At 34.1% G+C, this 26947-nt stretch overlaps 1 protein-coding gene and 1 long non-coding RNA gene across 2 annotated transcripts; both read left to right on the plus strand.

Annotated features, from left to right (window-relative positions):
• The first annotated feature begins 1805 nt into the window (after positions 1 to 1805).
• Positions 1806 to 19844, plus strand: LOC136041856 (uncharacterized). Its single transcript, XR_010621116.1, has 3 exons — positions 1806 to 1944; positions 13252 to 13475; positions 19453 to 19844. It is a non-coding gene; the product is annotated as an uncharacterized LOC136041856 (long non-coding RNA).
• Positions 19845 to 24805: 4961 nt separating this feature from the next.
• Positions 24806 to 25657, plus strand: LOC136041853 (craniofacial development protein 2-like). Its single transcript, XM_065726630.1, has 2 exons — positions 24806 to 25114; positions 25286 to 25657. Exons 1-2 carry the CDS (start codon positions 24806 to 24808, stop codon positions 25655 to 25657), a joined length of 681 nt encoding a protein of 226 aa, XP_065582702.1.
• The last annotated feature ends 1290 nt before the right edge of the window (positions 25658 to 26947 follow it).

Consider the following 26947-nt stretch of genomic DNA (forward strand, 5'->3'; position numbering starts at 1 on the left):
GGTAACACTTATAGTCAGATTTTCAATCAATTTCGATGGATCCCTAGCTTTAACTGTTATAGCTGTATCATCTGCAAATAGAACTGCATGGCTAATATTCTCATGCAAACCTTGGGGAAGATCATTAATATAAAACAAAAATAAAAGTGGACCTAATACTGAGCCTTGGGGGACACCAATATCAATAAGACTTTTTAAATTGGTCATTTATCCACCGACATTTACTGTCATTTTGCGTCCACATAGGTATGATTTAATAATTTGTAATCCTTTCCCTCTTATTCCGGAATTTATCATTTTGTCAAGAAAAATTTCATAATTTAAAGTGTCAAATACTTTTTTTATATCATGGAAAACAGTAGCCACATGGAAATCATCATCTAAGCAATCATTTATTTCTAATAAAAGAGCTGCAACTGCAAATTGATATTTTATCTAAATAGCTAGAAATCCTTTCTTTTAAAATTTTTTCAAACACTTTAGATAATGGCTATAAAATTGCAATTGGACGATAATTACTTACATCAGATTTATTGCCATGTTTATACAACGGAATTACTCGGGCAATTTTCCATCTACTAGGGAACATACCTGAATTGATACTCAAATTCAAAATGTGGATAAGTGTGGATAAGTGGATAAAATGTGGAAAGTTGACTTAATCTATCTTCACTAAAATCAACAGCAGTAAAAACCAGCATTATACAATCAAGACCAATGGAAGTTGTCACATAATGTGCTACTACAAAAGTTTTCAGGTAGCAAGATCAATTTGACCAGCCGAAAACCAGAACATAATTTTGAGAAAAAAATAGAATTGTATAGAAAAGTTTAAGGATGTAAACCAATATACTAAATTATATTCTCAAAGCAGAAAATGTATTTTGTAGAATCTTCTTTAATTGGAAATATCACAAGATTCATTCAGTCTAAAGAAATATTAAAGATCTCCTTCATATTATTCTAGGTTTCAAAATAACCTTTTTGTTGTTGAAATCTTAGCTTTCTCATGAAGCTAGAAAATTGCCATTTGAGCCATTCTTACATTCTTATGTGTAAAACTTACATACTGTTTTCTGACCTTGACTAACACAGACTCCTTGGTTTTTCACCGGAGTAAATACTGAAAGATCAATTGAAAGTGAATAACTTTCAGCGCCTGGAAATGAATCTTGCAAATAATACCACAAGAGTGGTAGAAAAATTATGGGTGGTATCACCTCAACTAATACAACTTGGCACAATTGAACCCTAACACTCACACATATTGATTTCTGTGACAATAGATAATGATTATATAAATTAAAATTTATAAAATAAACAATGCAAACCAATTGGTAACAACTTGCCCAATTTTACCCATTTGCCCTTTTTTAAGATCAATTTTTAATACAATTTGCCCATTTTTAAGATCTCTCTCCATCGCCCTCAAAACTTTTTATTTGCGTGTGTTGACTCTGAATTATTGATTAGGATATTATCAGCCCTGCAACACCCCACTCCGCATAAAACAGATTTTTGAATGTTGAATTTTAAACCTTTCTTTCTTCTTTTTTTCTTTTTTTTCAACTTTGCAACTCATGTGTTTTTGCTCGTTTTCCTTTATCAATCATTTAATAATTAAATTTTAATAGAAATTGATTTTCAGTTAGTGGTGAAGTTATTTGGTTTTGTATTAGATATTCAGCATTATTAATTAATATGACTAAATTATATTTATTTGGTAGTAACGCTAATGTTCAATGGTTGGAACGAACATTATCAAATAATAATTTGTAGCAAAAGAAAAGACGGTTTTAATACTCAAAAAACACACCTGGGCCTTGAACCATCCTGTCAGATTTCCAACCAAAAGGACGTTAAGAGGAATCCCAAGTAAAGTGTGAATATAAAAAAAGTTCTTCCACCAAGGGTGTCTGGAGAAATATGACAATAGCCTAAAAAGTATGTCTGAATCAAAACCCATGAAAAACTATTTCACGTAACCAGTTTCAATAGTTGGAGGCATATCAAGGTTTTAGAATTATGAAACTAATTTTCAGATTTAGCATCTATTTGGAATGAAAATAATGACAATATTTGGAAATGCAGTCATTTGCTTCCTCAAATAAGCACTTGTGAAAATTAAGGGTTTAGATGCAGCCTGTTTACAAGCTTTGCATTAAACAAGGTTGCCACCAGGTAAAAAAAAAAACATCTAATATTTAAGAAAAATCACTAGGACTGGTAAACCTGAGGCTAACAGGAAACGACTGTGGATGTGGTGGCATTCAAAGCAGGTGCCCAGACCATCATAAAGTTTTCTCAGCTGCTTGAGTTGAATACTGAAACTGCTTTGTGAGCTGCAGAAGCTTCTTGTTGCTGACAAAGTTGGACCATTGTAGGCCCTTGATCCTCCTCATGCTATTCAACTGAAATACGTCAATTTCCCCAAGGGTTGCAGTTGATGGTTGCCATGTCTCAGCTCCCTAAATCATCACAGAGTCAACTAGAGTATTAAAGATCCACAGTTTTGTTGTACGACTGATGTTTGGTTTTTGCTGGAGGTGACAGTTCAGTCTGCCCATGGCAGAAGCAGCTTTGGATGATCTTGCTTGAAGCTTGGGGAGAAGCAAGCCATCTGTATAAATTATGGAGCCCAAGTATGTGAACTCTTGAACAACTCTGATGCCAGTGGTGCTGTCCAGGATTTTTTTTTTTAGTTGGGTGTGCATAATAGGTTGCTTTGATAAACTTGCAAACAAACAAATACAAGTAATTTAAAGGGAACCTCAACAATTTTGTGTTGTAGGTAGGTAGTATGGTCACATATTTTATCTAAAATTTGGTCTTGGTTATAGTTCTAATAAATCTGTTGAAAAATTAATCTATAAAAGCCATTGAATGAGCTAAGCTTTGTGTTGTCCAAAAAAACTGGTCTTGAACCATCTTTCAATGTCATTTATTCATTGTGACTTTTTTTAGACGTCAACCCATAATAGTGGTAGTGATTATTTATTTTCAAATGCTACAGAGAAAATCCATTGGCAGCAATTGCAAGGATATACTACTACCAAAATAATTGCAAGAAATATAAGGTATAAGGAGTCGGGGAGTGAAAACATGTACCACAAACAATAAAAATGCACAATATTATGATCCTGGATCAAAAATTTTCATGTTCTTGATAACAATCACAAATAAATTAATAAACAAATTTAAGAAAAGATCTAATACCATTATTATCAATTTTATTTGTATTCAATTTCAATTCAGCTCAGAGGTATAGTTACTGAGCAGCCTCCTTTTTAGCTCATGCTTGAATTGGTCAATCTGGACTTCCTTGATACTTGGTAGTGATGCATCCAAGGAGAAAATACCCCCCCCCCTCCCAAGATTTTTTCTCCCAACCTCATTCATTTTTTTCTCTTGTAGATTCTTTTTTTAATAAATTTGTCAATTTTGTCAATTATTGGTGCCAAATTGCTTATTGACACCCTTGTCACATTACCCTCCAAGATTTCTCCACAAGATTTTGCTCTTGATCCCCTCCCTGATCCCAGTACCTAGGTTTAACCTAGCTTTAATCAGATCCCATACCTAGGACCAGTCAGGCTAGAGATCCTCCACCTGAAAATTAAGTGCTAAGAAAAGTGACAACTTAGCCTTTGACCTGGACTCCCTTTTGACCATTGTGCATCAATGGACATGTTGACAATGTCAGAAAGACTGACGGACTAAATCTTATTGATCAAAGGGGGCTATGAACAGCCACCTGGAATGTTTTGACTCTAAATGCACCTGCAAAAAGAACCTACTCTTTGAAGAACTATGCAAGAATAAGGTTTTGGTTGCAAGTCTTACAGAAACCCATCTTACCAGAAGCAGAGAAGAGCAAATAGGCAATAGTGACTCATTGCTCTGGTCTGGAGGAAGCACAAGAAGGAATGGTGTTGGCCTTTTTCTAAACAGCCTTGCAAGAAAAACCTTACTTTTACACAAAGTTGTAGCTGACAGATTAATAAAGGCCCGCTTTTGACACAAGCATGGCACAAGACAGTCATCTTGCCTAACTAGGCAACAGGGGCAAATACTACTATAACTGATACCCTGAACTTTTTAGTCATAAAATGAGCAATTAGTATTCTATCATTATTACCTTCCCAGCCTAAACAAGACTTAGCAGCTTCATTATTCATCATAAGCCCTACTCCTGGTCTATGTACCCCATCCTTCCTACCTGAGTAAATAACTTCGAAGACCACACTGCCTTTCCATGACGAAAGTAAAACAGTTCAAAATAGGGATGATACCTTTTTATTGACAGTGAAATATAAAATTATTTAACTGGATATTTTGAACACATATACAGTGTTCATCATCAGCAGTAAAACTCATGAGTTTTACTGCTGATGATGAACACTGTATATGTGTTCGAAATATCCAGTTAAATAATTTTATATTTCACTGTCAATAAAAAGGTATCATCCCTATTTTGAACTGTTTTATTTTACCTGAGTAAACAAATTCTATGTCACCTAATTTCATGCTTCCTATCCTTGGGATATGAGTTTCTGAAACTCCTAATAAATCCAGTTCAAACTGTCTGAATTTGTCAGTCAAAATGTTGATGTGATAGTCATTTTTTAACATTGTAACATTCCTAGTTCCAATTTGATCCTGGATACCAGTGCAGGACAGGGACCAACATATCTTCTCAAGTATACACTGAAGCGCTTTAGCCAGCTTAGAACCAGATAGCAAGAAGTCCCTGGGACCTCCAGTAAGTTGGAGGCTTTGTGCAATCCTGGGCCCATCTTGGTTACAACATGGTTTTCAGCACTTGATGATACTCTTGTATCAACAAGAGTTGAAATCCTATACAGACAGTCCCAAGACTATTACCTCTGATTCATTATATATCCATGCCTACAAATATTATGCTACTACAGGGAGGCAACACACAGTAGATAAAATAGCTAGGAAAAAGTTTTTCACCCCAAAAATGCCCATCAAAGCCAACCAAGCCAAGAAAAATATGCAATAATCAGAATCCTGTGCGAGTGCTGTTTACTAGGCTATAATTTCCCTAAGGGGTGCCACTCCTCAAGTGGGAAAAGTTGACCACAAGTTGGTATCCAATTTAATTGTGACCAATCAAAGCACAATGATAATATAAATTTAGTAAAATGGATTTTATTTTGAAATAGTAAGTTTTAAACCATTTGTTATAAGGCTGGGAGACCAGCAGTACATAAGGAAATATGTTAAGGAAACTATTCTTACTTCATAATATGCAGAGTAATTGTAGTTAACACATTTTGTAGAACCTTTATCTTAACTTCTTTCACTGTTTTAAATTTTCTTTACAAACTTTTGAAAAATAAACATGAATTTGACTGCATTTATCCATTCTCAAATAATAATAATAATTTATTTATGCCCTCTTTACATACAAAAGATGTACACAGAGGAGTATGGAAAGAAACTGAAAAATATAAAAATTACACTTCTAAAGAAAATCAAATATTTCATTATACAACATCTACCATGTAATAATTTATCACAAAATTAGAAAGAACAAAATCACATAGATCACAACAAATGTTTACTTTATTTGTAGGTTCAGAATATAAACTACTCATTAAAAACTTGCCAAGCTTCCATTACAGCTACTTCTATTGAAAAAACAAAATTAAGCACTTTGTAAGCTATTAAAAATGATGAATTTTCAATTAAAGTATGAGTTGTTTATGATCAGCTGTTTTCTGACAAAATATTGCTGAAACCTAAATAAAAGTGAAACCATGGAAAGGGTGACCTTTGATGACCTTCAAAGATATGTATGAATGTATGATATGTATGATATATATAATATATATAATGTATATATATTATATATATGTATATATAATGTATATATAATGTATATATATATATTATATATCATACATTATATATATAATGTATGATATATGTATGATATGTATGACCTTTATAGGTCATCTTTAAAGATGACCTATAAAGAAATTGCAAAAGTGTAATGAGGTGTTGTTTGATCTCGTGGTAATAATGACGGTTACAAAATATTGCAGTCGTTGCAAATGCAGAATTTGCAGTGGTTCTTGTAAATCGCTAGTATACCAATATGGTATACTCTTGAGATAGTGGCGATTCTAAATTATTGCAAAAGTGGCATTTGCAGTAGATACTGCAATTCTACAGCACCTGTGAATCCGAATGCTCACATAAGGAAAGAACTATTTTCATGTATTAATTAAATTGGCATTTGGTTTTTATGCCTACGTTTGAACAAGATATGTTTAGACACGAGTATATTGCGTGACACGCGCGTAGACACACAAGCTAAGCTAGACGCGCAGGAGAACAGGGCTTAAGAAATACACTTTCAATATACTCAATTATTATTGATGGAATCCTATTCTACTTAATCAGGTACTGCTCCTCATAGTAAAGCACTTAAAATTGGACTTAAAACAACAAATCAAATATTTGGTTAAAATGATTAAAGCAACTGATACGCATCTGCAAACGAAAGATACAAGCATAGGATCGCATCAGTAGAAAACGTTGATTTAAATCTAATCTATTGAATTCAGTACTTTTCATCACAATAAATCAATAAAGCATACTTTTGTCTTCAAACAACAATTCAGGAACAGCGGCAGTTTCAAATATCCAATGCAACTCAAAACAGAAGCTTTTGATCTTCCACCGTAGACATATATCACTAACATTTTGAAGCATTAGCCTAGGATCGTATCGATTCATACATTGATTGAATTCTAATTTACTTAATTAGGTGCTTTTCATCACAATAAATCAACAAAACACACTTTGGTCTTCAAACTAGAATTCAGGAACAGTGGAAGTTTCAAATATCCAATGCAACACAAAACAGAAACTTTTCCTATTATAGACTAAATTTGATCACTCATGTACACTCTTCAAATGTCACAGATGCTCGTATTTCCTTCAGCCGTTTCTCTAGTTCATGATCAACTATCAGCAATGAAGAATGCATAATCAACCTCTTCGTCCCGCATTTGGGACGCAAGATGGCAGATAAGGTCAGCGTCGAAAATCTATTTTGTTTATTAGTCTTCACTTCTTTTAAAGTACTGAAAAGTTGTTCTGCAATATCATTCGAGATAGGCAATGAAAAGAAAAAGTAAATAACGTGCCTTAGATTTGCGAACCTTGGTCAGCCACTTGGGGTAACAATGGACAAAATTAATCTCCAACATTCTACTGGCGACTGATACAGATCCTTCAAGACTTCATCAGATCTTTGTTCACACCATTCCGAGTCAATGGCAGCTCTAAGACATGTAGGAGGGAAACGCTTAACTAGAAGTGGTGCAAGACTAGAAGAATTGAGCTTAGCAGCATTTGAAGGCTCTACAAGACAGGACATCTCATTCAAATCATCATCATATACGAGCCTGGTTTTGATCTATGGAACTGCTCCTTTGTAAAATTCTCTTACTGTGAGGTATACCTTCATCATTTCATTATGGTATACCTTAGGGTCACGCTCTACAAGCTCTAAAATACTTAGTCTAAGCCATTTAACTTACTATAAACATGTTAATAATTAATAAATAATTAATATAATTAGTTACTTAATTAACTACTACCTTTCCATTTGATTTGAGATGGTTGAAAAACAAAAAAAAAATCGTTAAACTCCACCATTTTGAGTGAAATGAGAAAAGACAATGTTGGTTCTTTTGTTTCCCATTCATGATGTTTTAGTTGAAGAGCAAATGCCACATAATTGAATGAATGAACTAGGTCTAAGTTGTGGCTCCGGGATTTCGATGAATGGTGTTGTTCGCAGTCACACCTATTATGTCCAATTAAAAAGAAAAAAAATTGGCAAAAAATCGCCAAAAATCGGTATTTCGGTAGGCTTGAAATTTATTCGGTTAAAAGTCTGAAAATCGGTAGATCTACCGATAAATCGGTAGAAGTGGCAACACTGGCTGCTGCTAATAATTACATTAAAATAAAGAGTACCATGAGATACGGAGAAAGAGAGTCGTCTATTCTTTCTGTTAAAGGCCAGGAACTAGTTATTGAGAACAAGAAGTAAATTCTTACCAAAACTTAACGTATTTTATAATTTGTTGAAAATAAACGTCTATTTCAGTGATATCATTATTTGGGAGATAATGCCATTTTTCTTGAGCTGGAATGAAGGGTTAGGTTAGCTTTCCATTTTTATTCTCGTTATTTGCCTGATACTGTGAAGTGTCTCTGAATAGTGACTTTTAGCACACATTCAAATTATGACACTGACGACTCAAACAAAACTTGGAGTTTTGACATTCTTCTTTGTTATCATAATTTTTTTTTAAAAATCAATACTGATATCGATCAATAACGCTGAATTATAGATAGAAAGTTATTATGATAATGGGAGCGTGGTCAATATTTTAAATATCGTCCTTTAACTGTCATTGTTCGCCACAAGTCTACAAATTTCACTAGCCAGTCTTACTTCCCTTCGTTTTTCTTCACGACTGGGACTTTGTCGTCGGTAAGACATTGATTTTTGCGATTAGCCCCTTTTATGCCTTAATCTCTGATAATAGGAATTGGACATTTTGGGAGTAGTTTTATGCCTTTCGCTTGAAAAATCATTTTTGTCTATAGCTAAATCCATTAGTAAGAATGGCATTTTCTATATGTATACATTTATCTAAATCCTCAAACAAAAATATGTTGCAGCAAAAGCTTAAAAACATATTTTATCAGTGCGATTGTTAATAACATCGAATCCCTCTACAGCAAAGCAATTTTGTTAAGTAGATGACAAAAACTGTGCGAACCTCTCCTAAATAAACTTTGCAGATGAACCTTTTGCTTATCTCCAAAAATTGTAAATTTAAATAGATGGTGAGTAAAGAACAAAAAACGATCTCGAGAGGACTTTGCTGCTAGTACCAGAGGGCTAATATATAATGATAGAGGTTTTATGAATGGATAGTAAAACGTAGTCTTAGAGATTTGCAGACAATGGGTTGCGGGATAATGAAGTTTGACTCCTTCACCTTAAAAAAATTAATTTGTTGAAAATATGACTGCACACAAGGATCAATTTCTGTGCGAGGGAGAGGGTGCTTATAAGTTGAATCATTTTAGCAGACAAAAAGTGCAAAAACTACTGTACATTATGAAGATAGTCTTAACAATGATATTTTGGCAAGCAGGGGAGTTTGAGCCTCTAAGCTCATGTATCTGACTGACGAAAGAGAGAGAAGTTTATTAATATTAAATAGAAGACAATACAAAATACAATTGAAAATCGAATTACAATACACTTAATTCCCCTCGAAAGGCTCCATGGGCAAGGATACAAGGGGAATAAGAAAAAAATAATATACAAGCAATAAATTCAATATAGGCAATATATTTATGGGGGATACAATATAAGCAACAAATAGGAGAAAAAAACATAGAGAACATACCTGAGGCCTAGGAGTCAAGTGCAGAGAAGACAACCATACACCACAAACAGAAAACAGGGGACATCAACTCCTCAGAGAAAAAATTTTTTTATTCTATTTGATTCTTTATTAAATGATCCTTAAGAATCCTTTTAAAAGTCCCAAACGAGTTGTATATCTGCACTGAAGAAGGAAGTGAATTTCAGACCTGTTGACAAGCAATGTGGGAGTTAAAATCTGATCGAATGGTAGGGGTAGGCGGAATGCAGAGACATATAGTTGACAAGTTTATCTTATTTCAAAAGCAATCACACACCACTTTTTATATCTATTACCTAACTTAAGCATAACAGTTCAAAATAGGGATGAAACCTTTTAATCAACAGTGAACAGATATAAAAATTTTTAACTGGATATTTCGAACATATATACAGTGTTCATCATCAGCACTAAAACCTACTTCAAAATATCCAGTTAAAAAATTCAATATCTGTTAATTAAAACGTCGATTAAAATATAATTTGTCTTGGAAAGGCAGTGTGGTCTTTGAAGTTATCTGATTATCTAACTTACAATTCCAAATTGGTTCTAACAATAAAACTCCAAATTGGACCAAAAATTCATATTTCAAATAAAAGAGCTTCCCTTTCGGTGAAATTTCAGAGCAGATCAATGACATACTTACCATAATCAAAAACAGTCAACACTTCCAAAACAGACTTGACTAACAGATTTAATTTAAAAAATATCCCGAAGAATACTGGTTTACTGTATTTAAATGCTAAGTGCATGTACACCAAGCCAACATTTGGTCTCAAAACAATCACATGGTGTCGTACGACAGATAACAGCTTTCAGGAGTACTTTTACAGTTGGGGTCAGTCAGTTGGTTTTAAGATGCTCACAGGAGAGCAAGAGTTTTTTTTGTTTATCAGTGAAGCCTAGAGGCAAGCGCGAACATTTAATTACTTAGATTGCATACAATCAGTAGATTTCATGGAAACATGACGAATTTTAAACGTAGTTTTTTAACTATAACCTGTTCTTTTTTCCAAATTTCAGACTGAGTTGAGACTTTTAGGATTTTTTTTTGGGGGGGGGAAGGGATAATCGGTAAAGGCACTTGTAGATTATTTTTGGGAGATGAGAGAAAGCTATGTTTCGGCTCTCACGAAACAGTATGCGCTATGTTTTTTTTTTCTTCTTTTTATGCCTGTCACCTGACAGGATCTTTTCCCTAGTCTTTTAGGAGACGTTATTGAACAATTCTTCATTTAGAATGAGTAATTTGCAGACAGATCCGAGAAATAACTAACAAAAACAATTTGTTTCGATAAATTACTTTTGACGAAAGTAATTCAAAAATATATTTCAATCGAAAGGAGCGGAACTATCAAGGGAGGTAAAATCGGAAAAAAATTGCACTTTTAAATTGACAGTTTAAAGGAAGCTTATACCCATTTTAACTCTTTAAAATCTAAATAACAGAATTTGACACAAAAACTCTTTATTTAACAACTAATAAAGCGTTATACGATCAAAAGCTAATAACATAAACTATTAGAACACAAATAAACAGAAAACTGGAAAGTCTTCAGAAGAACAATACAATCATTTTTAAATCTTTGTTTAACAGCCGATAATTTCAAAGCAGCTTCAATATACGTCTCTTGTCTGTAGGCGTACAAGGGGTGATATTATTTTGACTTATAAGCTCCTGAATTCTAACTTTCTTTTAAATAAGCCATTTCAACTTGACCAGTCTGCAAGAACTAGGGGGCATAGTCAGAAACCATATCAGAAGAGAGCTGCCACTAGACTACGCACTAGTTTCTTCACTAGCAGAATAGTGAGTTTATGGAATTCGCTCACCGAAGAAGCAATCACTACCCCAGTACTGCTGCCTTTAAAAGAGTCGGAGATGGAGAATGGTCATCAAAGCCGTAACGAACTGAGTGGGATGCCTTTGAGACACCCAACCATCGTCATCACTAACCAGCGATTCTACAGGATTCAATCCTTATTTCGCTGGACAATGCTATTTAAGGTAATTTAAGGTGAAATGTTCAGTGATAACCATCTTCCCTCGGGAGATTTACCCTGTAAGGTGTCATATTTCGTATCTTCCCTGTTGGATAAAGCGCATATGTGAACCGAAAATTTTCAATTTCTCCAACGGATCAGGGGTTGTTCAGACTAATATCAGGAGGAGTTCTCCCCCCCCCCCATTGAGAACAAATTTTAATATAATCCAGAAATTCAATAAGATTTAATTCAAAAAATGAAATTTAATTTAAGGTGTTTAATGTGTCAGTAGTAGTAGCAGTGAAAAATAATCTTTCTACAAAATTAAGTTTGCTGAAGGGGTTACAATTTGAATCTTTTCTAAGCATACGTTAAACTATATCCTAAGACCAAGTTGATGCTTCTCACCCAATTGTTAGTTAATTCAAGCTTTTAAATTCTAGCATCAAGTTCCTATTTCAGAGATCATACTTTCAGTAATGTCAGGAGAAACAGTGTATCAAGAATTTTTGTTGGGGAAGGAAGGTAATTTTTTTCGGGATGTGTTTTACAAAAAAAAACTAAAACATCAAAAATTGGTTTTATGCCTTTTAATTACAATTTTACGAGTCTGACAAAATTCCAGGGAGGGATTCAGACCCATTAGCCCCCTCCCTCCTGGTTTCAAATTAATATAATTAATGAAAGTAAAGAGATTGAAAAAAAGAACCAAGCAAATACGAAACAAGGGAAGCCATTAAATTTTTATCTATCGTTTTCGCGACAGAACTCCAGCAAAATATCGATAAATATAATCAAAACTACGGTTTATATAGGAACACAAAAGAATCACGAGGGAACACGAAACACTCGACTAACACTTTAAATCTCAGAGCCTAACTGTGATTTAACTAAAATCCCTGTCTCTGAGGACAATTGGAGCCACCATTGACCAGGTGTAAAGGGCAAGGCAGGGCCAGCATTATCTAATTTTCACCCACAGAGAAGCCGCATGAGTAGCCAGGTCAGAATTAGTCCTAAAAATAAGAAAGTAAGAATTAGGTCTAAAAAAAAGAAGTCAGAATTAGGTCTAAAAATAAAAAAGTAAATAAGAAGTCAATTTCATATATTTTACGGAACTATGAAGAATTAAATAAATTTAACAATAAATTTTAAAAAGAGGTAGAATGCCAGTTCACAACTCCTGTTTAAAAACAGTCTAATATAATTACCAAACTCGCCTTGACCAGCCATTCCATAAATCCTAAATAAAATATGTGTCAACGAGCATTAACCGAGAAAGGTATTTTATAAAGACATATATTACACAAGGGATTTTTTTTCTAGGCAGTTAGTTCATAAGCATTTATAGTAAAAAATGAGAAACGAATATTTTTTAGTTGCTCGCCTTCCATCTTTTTATCCATGCACTGATACTTGAATTATTAGAACTAGGTCTAAAAATAAAAAGTAAGTATGAAGCCAACTTCAAATATTTTATGGAACTATGACGAATTAAATAAACTTAATAATAAATTTTAAAAGGAGGTAGCATGTCAGTTCACAACTCCTGTTTAAAAACAGTCTAATATCATTAACAAACTCGCCTTGATCAGCCAATCTATAAATCCTAAATAAAATATGTGTCAATGGGCATTAACCACGATAGGTATTTTATAAAGACATAAATTGGTGGAAAAAATTAATTACTTTGGGAAAATCAACAGCTGAAAAACAGCAAAGGTTTAAAAAGGTCAAATTCGAAGGTGGATATAGTTTTTTTTTTTTACAGACCATCTGTACCTGTGGAACCAATTTCATTACCAGTACTCATTCCAATTGAAGCAGCACCGACACGACCACCATTTACTGTTGCACCCACACCACAACCGTCACCCCCAGTTCCTCAACAAGTTCAGCCTTTGCCCATCCCACAGCCATCTTTACCTCCTGCTCAATTTGTATCACAATCACAACAGGCGGAACATACTGGACGAATTACAGATGGCACTGAAGGTAATGTAATATTATCAGAATTTGTCAAATTCATATGATAACTTCCAATATTTGATGTCTTAAAGGTTTATATGAAGCTTTAGTTAACACAAATGGGGGTGATATTCTCTCCCCAAATCTCGATACGAAGAACCCTCAACATAAGTGCTGATAGTCAAGGCCTCAAAAACTGTGCTGTTTCAGTGTTTAGGACCTCCCCCATACGAGTCAAACCAAAATTTTGCAAGTATTCTAACCCCATCACCCCCCCCCCTGGATACAGCTTTGTTACGACACCTTTTCTTTTAGCTCACTAATCATTAATAAACAAAACTGAGATAACTTTTTTTTCCTCTCACTCTTTGTCAAGGAGTGAATTTGCAAAGGAATTCTAGCATAAGAAAAAAACCGCTTGTGCTTCTAATTTTGCAATTTACATTTCTATTTTTAGTTTATTTTGCCGGATCCTTCTTTCATGTAAGTCTTTGAATTTACCTCGTTGCAACACTGCTCCTTTAAACTAGCTATAGCATTATCTAAGCTTTCGACAAATCATCAAGCGTTTGAGCCTGATAAAACTTACATAATTTTAGAAAAAAGAGGAATTCACCTCCAAAATACAGAATAAGCTCGCTGAAAATTACATCATAAAATTCAGCAGATTAACCAGTTCGTGGTAACGAACTCAATAAGGAGTGACCCGGCTCAATATTAAGCAAAACTCTAAAAAATGGAATTTCGATATTAATAGGTACATCAAAAGAATTGTATTTTTATGTTGATTTTAAATATATAAGTCTCTTTACGTTTAAGAGAACCATACTGCAGAAGTTTTAAGCTCCTATCGGAAAAAAATGTGGAATTTTATAAGAAAGATCACGAATGCGTGTTTTTTTTTTTTCTCTCAGGGGCGATTATATCGACCCAGTGATCCTAGAATGCTGCGAAAGGACTCATTCGAACAGAATTAAAAGTTATAGTGTCCTTTTAAGTGACCAAAAAAATTGATGGGCAATTAGACCCCTTCCTTGTTAATTTTTCCCGAAGTCATCGGATCAAAATTTTGAGATAGCCATATTGTTCAACATAGTCTAAAAGTCTAATAAATATGTATTCCAGGACGATTAAATCCCCTACAGTCCCCCGGGGATTGGCTTTTTTGTTCAAGTTATTGAACTTTTTATGAACATTTTCAGGGGGTTGGTTTCTGGTTGGTGTCGGGAGGGGAGGGTTACATGTGAGGTTCTTTACAAGGAGGAATATTTAATGGAGGATGAGAATTTCCATGAAGAGGGTATTATTTATGTCTTCTCATAGAAATGAAAATTTCCATGATTTCCCAGCATTGTTTACAAAGTAATCAGAAATTAAATAGAAAAAAACAAGTTTTTTCAACTGAACGAAAGGAGCAGCATCAAAAGTTAAAACGTATAGAAATTATTACGTATATGAAGAGGTTCGCCCCCTCGTCAATATCTCGCTCTTTACGCTAAATTATTTTTGGTAATTTCAAAAGAGCTATTTATTCTAATTAAACGACTTTTGGGATTCGGGGAGCATTCTTAAAGAATTGGAACAGGATTCAAACTTTAGCGTAAAGAGTGGGGTATTGACGAGGGGAAGAAGCCCCTCATAGTACGTATATGGGGAGCTTCTTCCCCTTGTCAGCACGTCCCTCTTTATGGTCAAGTTGGAGTTTTGTTAAATAATAGCCGATATAAACAATTATTTGTTTGTGTTATTTTTCGGCCAATCTTAGCATTGAATATTATCTTAAGCAGCTTCCTAACTATGATTTTTATGTCATAATAAACCAAAGTTATTGTATGTTTTTGGTTTGTGGTTCGTATTAAAGATAAAAACAAGTTTTTTTTCTAACTGAAGGTAAGGAACACCATTAAAACCTGAAAACAAAAAGAAATTACTACGTATATGAGAGGGTTGTCCCATTCTCAGTACCCCACTCCTTATACTAATGTCTGACTTTTTGTTCCAATTATTTTAGAGTGACTCCTGACACAATAGGATCGTTTAATCAGAATAATAAGCTTTTTACAAATTCACAACCATTTTAGCGTAAAGAGCGAGGTGCTGAGGTGGTGGCAACTCCCTCATATACGTAATAACAACCAAAAGAAAAATCTGAGAAAATTGCGGTTCAAACAGTTAGTGGTAACGGACTGTAAGTAGGGTGCGACTCGGCTCAATAGTAACCAAAACTCTAAAAAACGGTTTTTAAAAAAGGGATTTTGAAACAAATAGGTATATTAATAGAATTGCCTTTTATGCCAATATCAAATATGTAAATTTCATTACTTTAGTCTTATCCATCAAAGGCTACGAGCCATAGAAAATAATCCTGATTTTCGAAAAAAGGAGGAAACACCCCCTAAAAGACAATTAATCTTAATCGAAGTCACAACATCAGATTCAACGTGTCAGAAAACCCTACTGCATATGTTTCAAGGTCCTATCTTCAAAACAGTGGAAAATGTATTTTTTGCCAGAAGAAAGATCATGGATGCATTTTTCCCCCATGGGTAATCGAATCAACCCTGTGGCCCTAGAATATCAGAAGAGGGCTCATGAAAAACTGAAATCAAAAGTTCTAGAGTTCTTTTTAAGTGACCAAAAAAATTGAACGGTAGCTAGGGCACTTCCCCCGCCACTATGACCAAAATCGTCCAACCACAATTTGAAGCATTTTTTTCATCATAGATGAAAGACCCAATAAATATGCCTTTGGGTATCACATGAACCCCCCCCCCCCCACTCACAGCCCCAGGGGATAGGTCTTTAAGTTGTAAAATTTACCCATTGTTTACGCATAGTAATTGTTATTGGGTTGCATGCAGGGGTTTTTCCACGGAGGAATTTCTATGGAGAGGGAAGTTTCAAGGGAGTGAACTTTTCAGGGGAAATTTTACACTGCACGAGTTTGCCAGAGATGTTATACAACATTATTTTTATATGTCTGGCTTTCTCTTTTCCGTCTCAATTTTACACACGGAGTGGTTAACAATAATTGTCAGGGGTAAGTTTTCGACGGCATTGAATTGTTTAGCGTATATTTTCATGGTGAGAGGCTTCCTCCGTGGATGTTGGGTCACATTTTCTTGCATTATTTAAAAAACGGTTAGAAAGTAAATAAAAAACAATTTGTTTCTACTGAAAGTAGGGAGCGACATTATTACTTTAAACAAACAGAAATTATTCCATATATGAAAGGGGCTGTCCCCTTTTCGATGCCTTGCTCTTTACGCTAAAGTTTGATTTTTTCTCATTTCTCTATTTTTTAAAACAATGAAAACTTTAGCGAAAGAGCGAGGAGTTGAGGAGGGGACAGCCCCTGTCATATATAGATAATTTTTGTTCGTTTTTAGTTTTAATGTCGCTCCTTACTTTCAATAGAAAAAAACTTGTTTTTTTATTTAATCATTTGAAGGAGAACAGTATGTTCCACTTCATAACGGAGAGAAATACAACTATTTTCTATCTTGCAAGGTTCCCAAGGGTACTAAATTGGACTTCCTAGTCTTTAGAATGATTTTAATAATATATTGATGGAAATTACTACTTGTTTAAATTTACTGACGACTCGATTGTGGGTTATGTCTGAAAACTGACTCTTCCACTCACATTACTAAAAAATGACTGCTAATAACTAGAATGCTATAAATACAGTGCTGATATACTGTTGATAAAGCAACTATAAATAAAGTACTATAGCATCTTTTTACTTCCAAAATAGTAACCTTATTAGTTTTTTTCCATTAGAACCTTATTAGCTTAATTTTGTTCTTCATGTGGAGGTTCAAACGCGAGTGTATATCATTTGATGTGTGAATCCAATAGTGTCTCAAAGAAGGAGGGTAGTGCCGCAAAGGAAGTTCGTAGATTACATGAGTTTTAAGAATATGACATTATTAAGTTTACCGTAACTGAGCCGCAGCATAGAAGATGATTGGGTAGAAGGGGAACTATATTTACGCCTGTAAAAAAGTGTTTAAAAGTAATACAACTGAAGCATATAAAAATAAAAAATAACAAAAATATATAAATATAAAAAATATAAATATAATATAATATATAAAAAATATAAAAATATAAAAAATATATAAAAAAAATAATAAATAGTAAATCTCATCGTAAATAATTTGCCGGCCATTATAAACTGAATTCAATGTTTAGGTCAAACATATATATATATATATATATATATATATAATATATATATATATATATATATATATATATATATATATATATATATATGATAAAAAAAAATAATTGAAGAAAAACGGGTTTAATTTCTTATAAAGCAGTGACAACAAAATAAAATAAAAACTACACTTTAGCTCACCAAAAAATAAAAATACTCCGAATATTTCGGCCCCACGTCCGGGAGCCTTTCTCAACGGAAAAAAAAATAACAAAAAAGGAGAAAATTACAACAATTTAAGACTATTTTTAAGACATTATAAAAATGCCACGACAACTAAACCAACATTAAAATATAAACAATCAAATATATAAGAAACAAAAACTCACATTTTAAAATAAACACTCCCGCAACTGACTGTAACTTTAGAAAAACTGAAGTAATTGTTTATATTGGCACTTTCCTCTGCCACAATCGATGTATAAATAGGAATCTATTAAAAATGAAAAATATAAATAGTTGCAACAATAGGAAAAGAGGTCACTTAACCCCAAATCCAACCAAAATTTTATAGGTTAATGAGATACAATTATGAATTATAAATAAAAATATAAAAAATATATAAAAAAAATAATAAATAGTAAATCTCATCGTAAATATTTTGCCGGCCATTATAAACTGAATTCAATGTTTAGGTCAAACATATATATATATATATATATATATATATATATATATATATATATATATATATATATATATATATATATATATATATATATATATATATATATATATATATATATATATATATATATATGATAAAAAAAATAATTGAAGAAAAACGGGTTTAATTTCTTATAAAGCAGTGACAACAAAATAAAATAAAAACTACACTTTAGCTCACCAAAAAATAAAAATAATCCGAATATTTCGGCCCCACGTCCGGGAGCCTTTCTCAACGGAAAAAAAACAACAAAAAAGGAGAAAATTACAACAATTTAAGACTATTTTTAAGACATTATAAAAATGCCACGACAACTAAACCAACATTAAAATATAAACAATCAAATATATAAGAAACAAAAACTCACATTTTAAAATAAACACTCCCGCAACTGACTGTAACTTTAGAAAAACTGAAGTAATTGTTTATATTGGCACTTTCCTCTGCCACAATCGATGTATAAATAGGAATCTATTAAAAATGAAAAATATAAATAGTTGCAACAATACGAAAAGAGGTCACTTAACCCCAAATCCAACCAAAATCTTATAGGTTAATGAGATACAATTATGAATTATAAATTGAATGGATTTTTTCATTTGCTATTTTAGCTGCCGTCCGTTGATTTTTTACAGCATTGACCATGCTTTGACCTCCGTTCGCAAGGTTATTACTTGTTTCAGGACAATTATGCAAATCAATACTCATTGAAGTTTTTGACTGGTCTTTAATTAAACTATTATAAATTGAATTTATTTTAAATTCCCCTTCATCTCTATTGATACTAATACCCCCATAGATAATCTCTTTTATTTCTATAATTTCTCTAAAACTTTGTAAAAGTCCTACAGACTTATCAACAAATTTAAAAATGAATCGAATTATAAAATAATCTAAAATAAATTAATTTATTTTAAATTTAACACTCTTGTATGCTTTTTAATAGCTGTATGTTTTCAATGGCTTACAAATGAAAAAAAAAAACGATGGATAAAATTAATTTAGTCTATTGCTGATAATTTTCGATCCGACAGTTACGTTTGTTTTTCAAGTTCAAGCTATTTTGACGAAGAAAACTAAAAAGATAATAAATATGACGTTACTTTCAGAGGTTGCAGTTCAATGTTTGAGGTTCATTACGAGTTACGAGATGAGGTCCATTTATACATCGACGTTACTTTCAGAGGTAGCAGTTCAATGTTTGAGGTTCATTACGAGAGCATTATCTATTCCAAGAACCTGGGCTATTTGAATAAGTCTGACATTATTTAACTTTGAATTTGAACAGGATTTTATAATACACTTGTCGTGTAAACACACAGGCGGCTTCATTGTCAGTGAAAAACTCCCTGAGAAAATTTCTAAAATCATTTCATTGTCACCACGATTGGATTTAGTAACTTGAGATTAAGCTGATTTTTAAAGTTAGTAGGAAACGAAGAATTCATGACAGCCAAATCTCTACTAAACAAAGCCGTAATCATGTTGAATGACTGAGGTCTTTTTTGTACTCCCCCCCCCCTCTGTGAATGCTTTAAAGTGTCCCCCTTTCCGCATTAGCCCTAGTTTTATGTCCTTTTATTTAATTGTTATTCAAATAAATCAAAATCTTTTAAATTCTATGTGCATGGCTTTTTATATTCTTTTTTCTTCTCTTTTCCGTAAATTTGAGAACGACTTAATCGAAGTCCTTGCCTAAATACTTGCCGTGTCTTTAGTTTGTCTGTTTTTGTCACTGCCTTTAAAGTTCTCTCTCTTATCTTCTCTTTTAATGCTCGTTATTAATCAATTTTTTATTCGTTTTCTTTGTATTTGTCGAAGAATTACTTGTCGAACAGAATATTTAAAATTATATATGACCAGAGACCGGGCGAATCAGCGGTAACGATATCCCTTTTTGGTTAGTTTTTCGCTTTCTTTAGAAATATTCCTGGTGAACATAACAAGGAAAATGGTTTTCTATTTATAGAAAAACAATCCAAACTTCAGTAGTGTGCTATTTTAGATAAAAATAATCATAAAAATATCAATTTCAGATAAAGTTGATGAGAAGATTATTTTTCATTTTATGAAATTAATAAAAATTGAAGCATTTTGCTTTTCGGGTAAAAATAGTAGGCTCAGATTGTATGGCCCTGTTCCCGCAGAGTTCCTTGATCTCAGGTCCTAGTGGTCCTAATGGTCAGGTCTAATGAAGATTACCATTATAATCTTTAGTTATCATTACCAATCATTATCATCTATATATCAATACAATACAATCTTTACCATCTGATATTTATAACCAAATTTAACCTAACTTTAACTTTTACTTTCATAACTTGCATAAGACTGAAAAAGCTGATTTGTGAAGCTAATTGAATCCAAGCAGAAAAAAAGGAATTTCGGGCATTCATTGGTGAATGTTAGCGTTAACCAGATTTCGGACATACACGTTAACATATGTACAGGATGTTAGAAAAAAAAAGAACCCCGAGGACCCCGAGTTCTATAATACGAAAGGAGAGTATCGTATCCACTGTACTACAGCAATTACATATTATAAATAAATAAATTTTGTGATCACAGTAGCCTGGCTATACCAGAAGTCCAACAAAGAAAATCAGAAATAAAAAAAAATCGAGAAACCAAACAAGGGTGATTTTCAGCTAGTGAAAAAAAAGAAGGAAAAATCAAAGCAAATATTTTGGCAAAGACTTTCGCTAAGCCGTCTTAAACGTTCAAATATATATATATATATATATATATTTATTTATTTATTTTATTTATTTATCTTCTTTATTTCCCTCAAAAATGAGGAGTAAAATGATAACGCTTAAAATAAAAAATATCAAATATTGATCAAATATTTAAAAAGAGGAAAAAAGATACAAAAACACTTGTTAAATAATTTAGCCAGTAAATCATCAAGAGCCAGAACTGTTACTAAGAAACAGAAATAAATTGGGGCCTAAAAGGATAAATTTTCGCCTTGTCTTCAAATGTTTTATATTTTTTCTTTATCCAGACTACAGGATCCTTTTCAATTCAATTTCAATTCAATTTATTCAAAAAGGAAAGAAAACACATAACAACAACAATAATAAAGATCCTAGAAGCGAACTTGTTAAGGATCAAAAAAACAAAAAATTGAAAATGAAAAAGAGAGAAAAAAAAGAAAAGAGAAAACAAGGGTAATTAAAGCAAATTGAATAAACATTTAGAGAAATATAATATCAAGATTTTAGTACATTGTTATATAGCGTCCGAAAACTTGTGGATAGCTCGACACTGGAGGGTATTAAATTCCATTGAATTATAGATTTATAAATTGGAGATCGCTGGGCGGAACTAGAGATACACCTGGGGACAATGAAGGAACGGTTGGATGAACGGAGACAGTGGCCTTCAGAATTATTACTATTAAAATAAGATAATAAGTGGGGAGGAAGATTTTTATGGTAAGCGGAGTATGCAAGGGATAGATTTAATTTTTTGATGATTCGTTCAAAAGGGATAATACCAAAATTGGAGCACAAGTCCTTGGTGGGATATAGTCGCGGCAACCGAAAAACTGCTTTGACGGCACGATTTTGAGCAGATTTTAATTTATTGGTAACTGAAGGATAAGTATTGCACCAAACAGATCTGCAGTATGAGATATATGGGTAAATAAAAGAATAATAAAGGATGACAAGGATATCGGGAGGAAGAAAATAATTCACACGATTAATTATCCTTACCTGTCGCAAAATTACGGCTCTGATATAGGACACATGTGTTGCAAATGATAGGCAGGAGTCTATGTGGACACCAAAAAACTTGGCAACTTCGACCTGCGGGAGGAGATTGGTAGAATATTTTAGGCCAAGTGCTGGCTGAACTTCTTTTTTTTGTGTAAGGGGTTTGAAATAATACCACCTGACTTTTCTTGCTGTTAATAGTCATGCAGTTAACGAGACACCACTCCTGTACTCTATTCAGAAGGGTTTGAGTAGAGGTGAGGACGGATGGTAAATTAGGACCGGTGATGAAAAAGTTGCTATCGTCAGCAAAAAGTACTGGGTGCACTGATGGGCCCAGGTCCGTAATCAAATCATTAATATAAAGGAGAAAAAGTATTGGACCAAGAACAGAGCCCTGTGGGACGCCCCTCCGGACAGGTAGGGGATGTGAAGTCACCCCGCCCAGTCTTACACTCTGTACTCTACCAGAGAGATAAGAGCCGAACCATGAGAAAGGAACTCCGCGAATCCCTAGGTTATTGAGTTTACTTAATAGAACACTGTGATCAAACATGTCAAAGGCCTTTGAAAAATCCAGAAATAAGCCCAATACAGTATTTTTAAGGTCAAGTTGGGAACGTATAAACTGTGTAGCGTCTATTAGTGCATGAGCAGTTGAAAATTTGGCACGGAAGCCATATTGATGAGGAGAAATCAACGAATCTGATGAATGATTCCCAAATACAAAGGGAGAAAGACGTCGGAATATAATTCTCTCGAGCACCTTAGATATAACTGGGAGAAGTGAGATTGGACGATAATTGCTTATCTCAGACGGATCGCCTTTTTTATGAATCGGGATAACAATTGCTGATTTAAATATTTCTGGGAAGACTCCATTGGTCATAGACAGGTTTGCTATGTGCACAATGGGTTCACAAATATAGGAAGATACGATCCTAAGAAGCTTATTTCTTATGCCAAAGAAGTCAGGTGTACTACTATTAGAGAGAGATTCGATAACTTGAAGCATCTCTTTGCGATCAGTTGGAGAGAAAAACATGGATCTGGGATTCTTGCTAGGGTGTACTGACTGTGAGAAGGAACAGGAGTTAGCATTTGGAATATTAGTGAAATAATTATTAAAAGCATCCGGTACTAGAATTGGGTCAATTAATCTCCCACTGATGTCCCTAGGGTTAATAGGAACAGATCTTGAATCTTTGAAACAATCTCAGTGTTTCTAAAAGAAAGAGATACCAAGTAAAAATTTGCAAAATTTAAAATGAGAAACTTTAATGGGCGAAAGATCAGAAGGTCTGAAATTACGGAAGAGGAGGGACGGGAACAATACGCGAGGCAGAGCAACAGCGCTATACATACGACCAAGGATGTTCCGACGGTAAAGACCCCGAAAACGAATTAATAGACCACATACCTTGCTTAATTTCATCTGAATATGCTGAACCAGGACCGGTTTAAAATCTCTTTTCGAAGCAGCATAAGGTAATCACAAATAAGTGACTATTGGCGATGACTGAAAATAACCCCATTGCCGCAATCGAGAGTCGCCCTGACATTATCCTCTAAACATTATAAAAAAAAAAATTGACATTTTTCAAAACTGATATAAAGGCCCAAACCTTTTAAACAATTAATTAAAATATTAAAATTAGAAACAAGACTAGACTTGGACCGGCTTAGAAGGATAATATGCAGCATATGCAATGTAAGACAGAATAAAAAATAATTTTAGAAAATAAAATAAATTTTAGACATAAAATTTACACATAAAATATAGTCATATATTTTCGATTGTCAATTTATTGTCATAAATTGACAATTAAATATTGTCATAAATATTGTCTATTGTCCACGCAATAAATATTGTCTATGGCAAACTTCTACAGATAAATGACCAACACGACCTATGAATTAAACCTCCACCACTCCAACATCCTTGAAGAAATACTAGATAATATATTCAAATCAAACAAGATAATTCAGATCCAAAATTTTTAATTTCACAAAATCACAAAAAAATAACATATAATATTTAAACTATCTGCCATCCTAAAAGACGAAAAATGCAAAAAAGCCTAACCCTTTAGAACATTAGAAGAAGTGATTTCAAAGCTTAATTTTCAAAAATATTAGCCACAGAGACTACTCTTTCGGAAATATAAATCCAGCAGAGGTGAAAGTTCTTTGTCACTTATTTACTTAAATAAATTAATTAAATTCCACTCTCCAAGAGAGTGGAAGAATGGTCCATGAACGGATGGATTCAACTGAAACCCGATTCGATTTCAATAGCCTGTCCCCAAGGAATACTTTAAACGGCAATACAACGAGAATATTTGATAAGGAATGTGCCAGTTTAACAGCCAGTCCCAAGCCTGGAAGAAGGAGGAGGGTTGGTCGGAGGGCTAGTAACCCACCACCGTAAAACTGATTACTCAAGAAACAGCAATAGATAGCCTCGGATTGACTTCTTCTTTGATGATGACTAACGCACGCCCCCGGACAGGATTCTTGAAAACGACCGAGTGTTTTCGTATTGGATACTGGAATGTTAGAACAGTTAATCAAGAAACAGCCAGGAAAACTCAACAGTGATATGAGGACCCTTGATAAGTTCCGTATTGACATTGCTGGACTCTCTGAGACCAGACTTACCGGTTTTGGTACTTTGAATAGTGAAACATACCATATTTTTTATTCTTGACTTGAAACTAGAAAAAAGGCAGGTGTTGGAATGGCATTAAGTAGTCGGGCCAAAAAATGCCTAGTGGACTGGGAACCTATTTACGAGCGAATCCTTCGGGCTCGCTTTGCCACTTCTCAGGCCAAATTGACAGTTATTGTTGTGTATGCCCCAACCAATGATACCGTTGATCAGACAAAGGATGATTTTTATCGCGTGTTGTCAAATGTTGTTGCTAAAGCGCATCGGCATGATATTGTGACTTTGTGTGGGGACTTTAACGCTAAAGTTGGAAGTGATGCCTCCTATGCCCCAGCTATCCTTGGTAGGCATGGACAGGGGGAAATCAATGATAATGGCGTACGTTTAATTGACTTTTGTGCGACTCATGAACTTATCGTCGGCGCATCTTTGTTCCCTCACATAAATATATATAAAATCTTTTATTCCCTCACATAAATACATAAATATACTTGGAACTCGCCTGATGGTGTAACAAGAAATGAAATAGACCATATTTTAATTGCCAAGCACAGGCGACGTTGTTTAGAGGATGTTAGGACCTTTCGAGGTGCCGACTGCTATTCCGACCATCAACTTGCTGTTGCTAAGTTTAAGCTGAAACTGAAAACTTTCATAAAGCCCCAGCGGTCAGTAAAAAGGTTTAATGTAAGAAAGCTGCAGGACCCTTATGTATTACAAAAGTATACATCTACTTTGTCAAATAAATTTTCCATGCTAAGGGACGAGTTGTCAATTGATAATCAATGGGAAAAGATCGTCGAGTCCCTGAAAGAAGTGTCACAAGAAGTTGTGGGATATAGCAGGAAGAAGAAAGAGCAGTGGATATCTGAAAGTACCTGGGATATCATTGATCAAAGGGCAGAGCCAAAATTCTCGTAGATAGACATGAGCATAATAGGACATGCTCTAGAGAATATCTTGATGATTTAAAAGCGCAGTGTAAGCGTCTCAATAAACAAGTCAAAACACGGACAAGGAATGATAAGAGGGTGTTCCTCGAAACTATGGCTGATCAGGCTGAAGTAGCCGCCAGGCGAGGAGATAGTCGTACTGTGTACGCTATAACGAAAGAGCTTGCGGGTATTTCGAAGGTTTCTTCAACTCAAGTTGAAAACAAAGAAGGCATCTTCTTAACCCAGACGGATGACATAAACCGACGCTGGATGGAACATTTCACTGAGGTATTAAATCAGGTGCCTCCCACGACCTTTTTAAATATCCCTGAAGAAACACTGTTTGATCTTGGAATATATTCCGGACCTCTCTTGCTGAGTGAAGTAAAAGATGCTTTAATGACTTTGAAAAACAGAAAGGCAGCCGGTAACGATGGAATACCCCCAGAACTGTTGAAATGTGGTAGAAACGCCCAAGCAGTGCCCATGTTTGAACTTTTGTCTCGTATTTGGGAAGATGAAAAAGTCCCGAGTGAATGGTCAAAGGCAGTAATTATAAAACTCTTCAAAAAAGGACAAAAGAATAAATGTGACAATTGGAGAGGCATCGCTTTACAATCAGTAGGCAGCAAGGTTTTGTGCCAAATTATTCTCAATAGAATTCAAAGTAAAGTGGAGAAAGTTCTGAGAGATGAACAACATGGATTCCGCCAAAACAGATCGTGTTGTGACCTAATATTTAGCCTGAGAATCCTGCTCGAAGAATCTAACGAATGGCAGGTTCAATTACTCGTAGTATTTATCGACTTTCTCAAGGCCTTCGACTCGATAAACCGCGAGACCATGTGGAAAATCTTAATACATTACGGGATCCCGATTAAAATTGTAAATATAATTAAAGCGCATTACCTCGATATTAAGTGTGCAGTACAAACCGAGGGTGGCCTAACGGACTGGTTTACCGTTCTGTCGGGTGTAAGGCAGGGCTGCATTCTATCGCCACTGTTATTTGCCATAGTCATAGATTTTGTGCTTCGTGGATGTAGCTTCAGTGAGGGTCTACAATTAAACCCACTAAGAACCCTCCATGATGGTGTTTTTGCGGACGATATTGCACTCTTCGCTCACGAATCAGAAGATATACAACACAATATAAATGAACTTGAGCGTGTGGCAAATGCTGTTGGACTCTCCATAAACGCTAACAAGACTAAATCAATGTCAAATGCAGTCATTCCTGACTTAGCTGAGGGACTTTTGGTCAACAATGAGGAAA

The sequence above is a fragment of the Artemia franciscana genome, unplaced genomic scaffold, assembly GCF_032884065.1.
Source record: "Artemia franciscana unplaced genomic scaffold, ASM3288406v1 PGA_scaffold_47, whole genome shotgun sequence".
Taxonomy (NCBI): Eukaryota; Metazoa; Arthropoda; class Branchiopoda; order Anostraca; family Artemiidae; genus Artemia; species Artemia franciscana.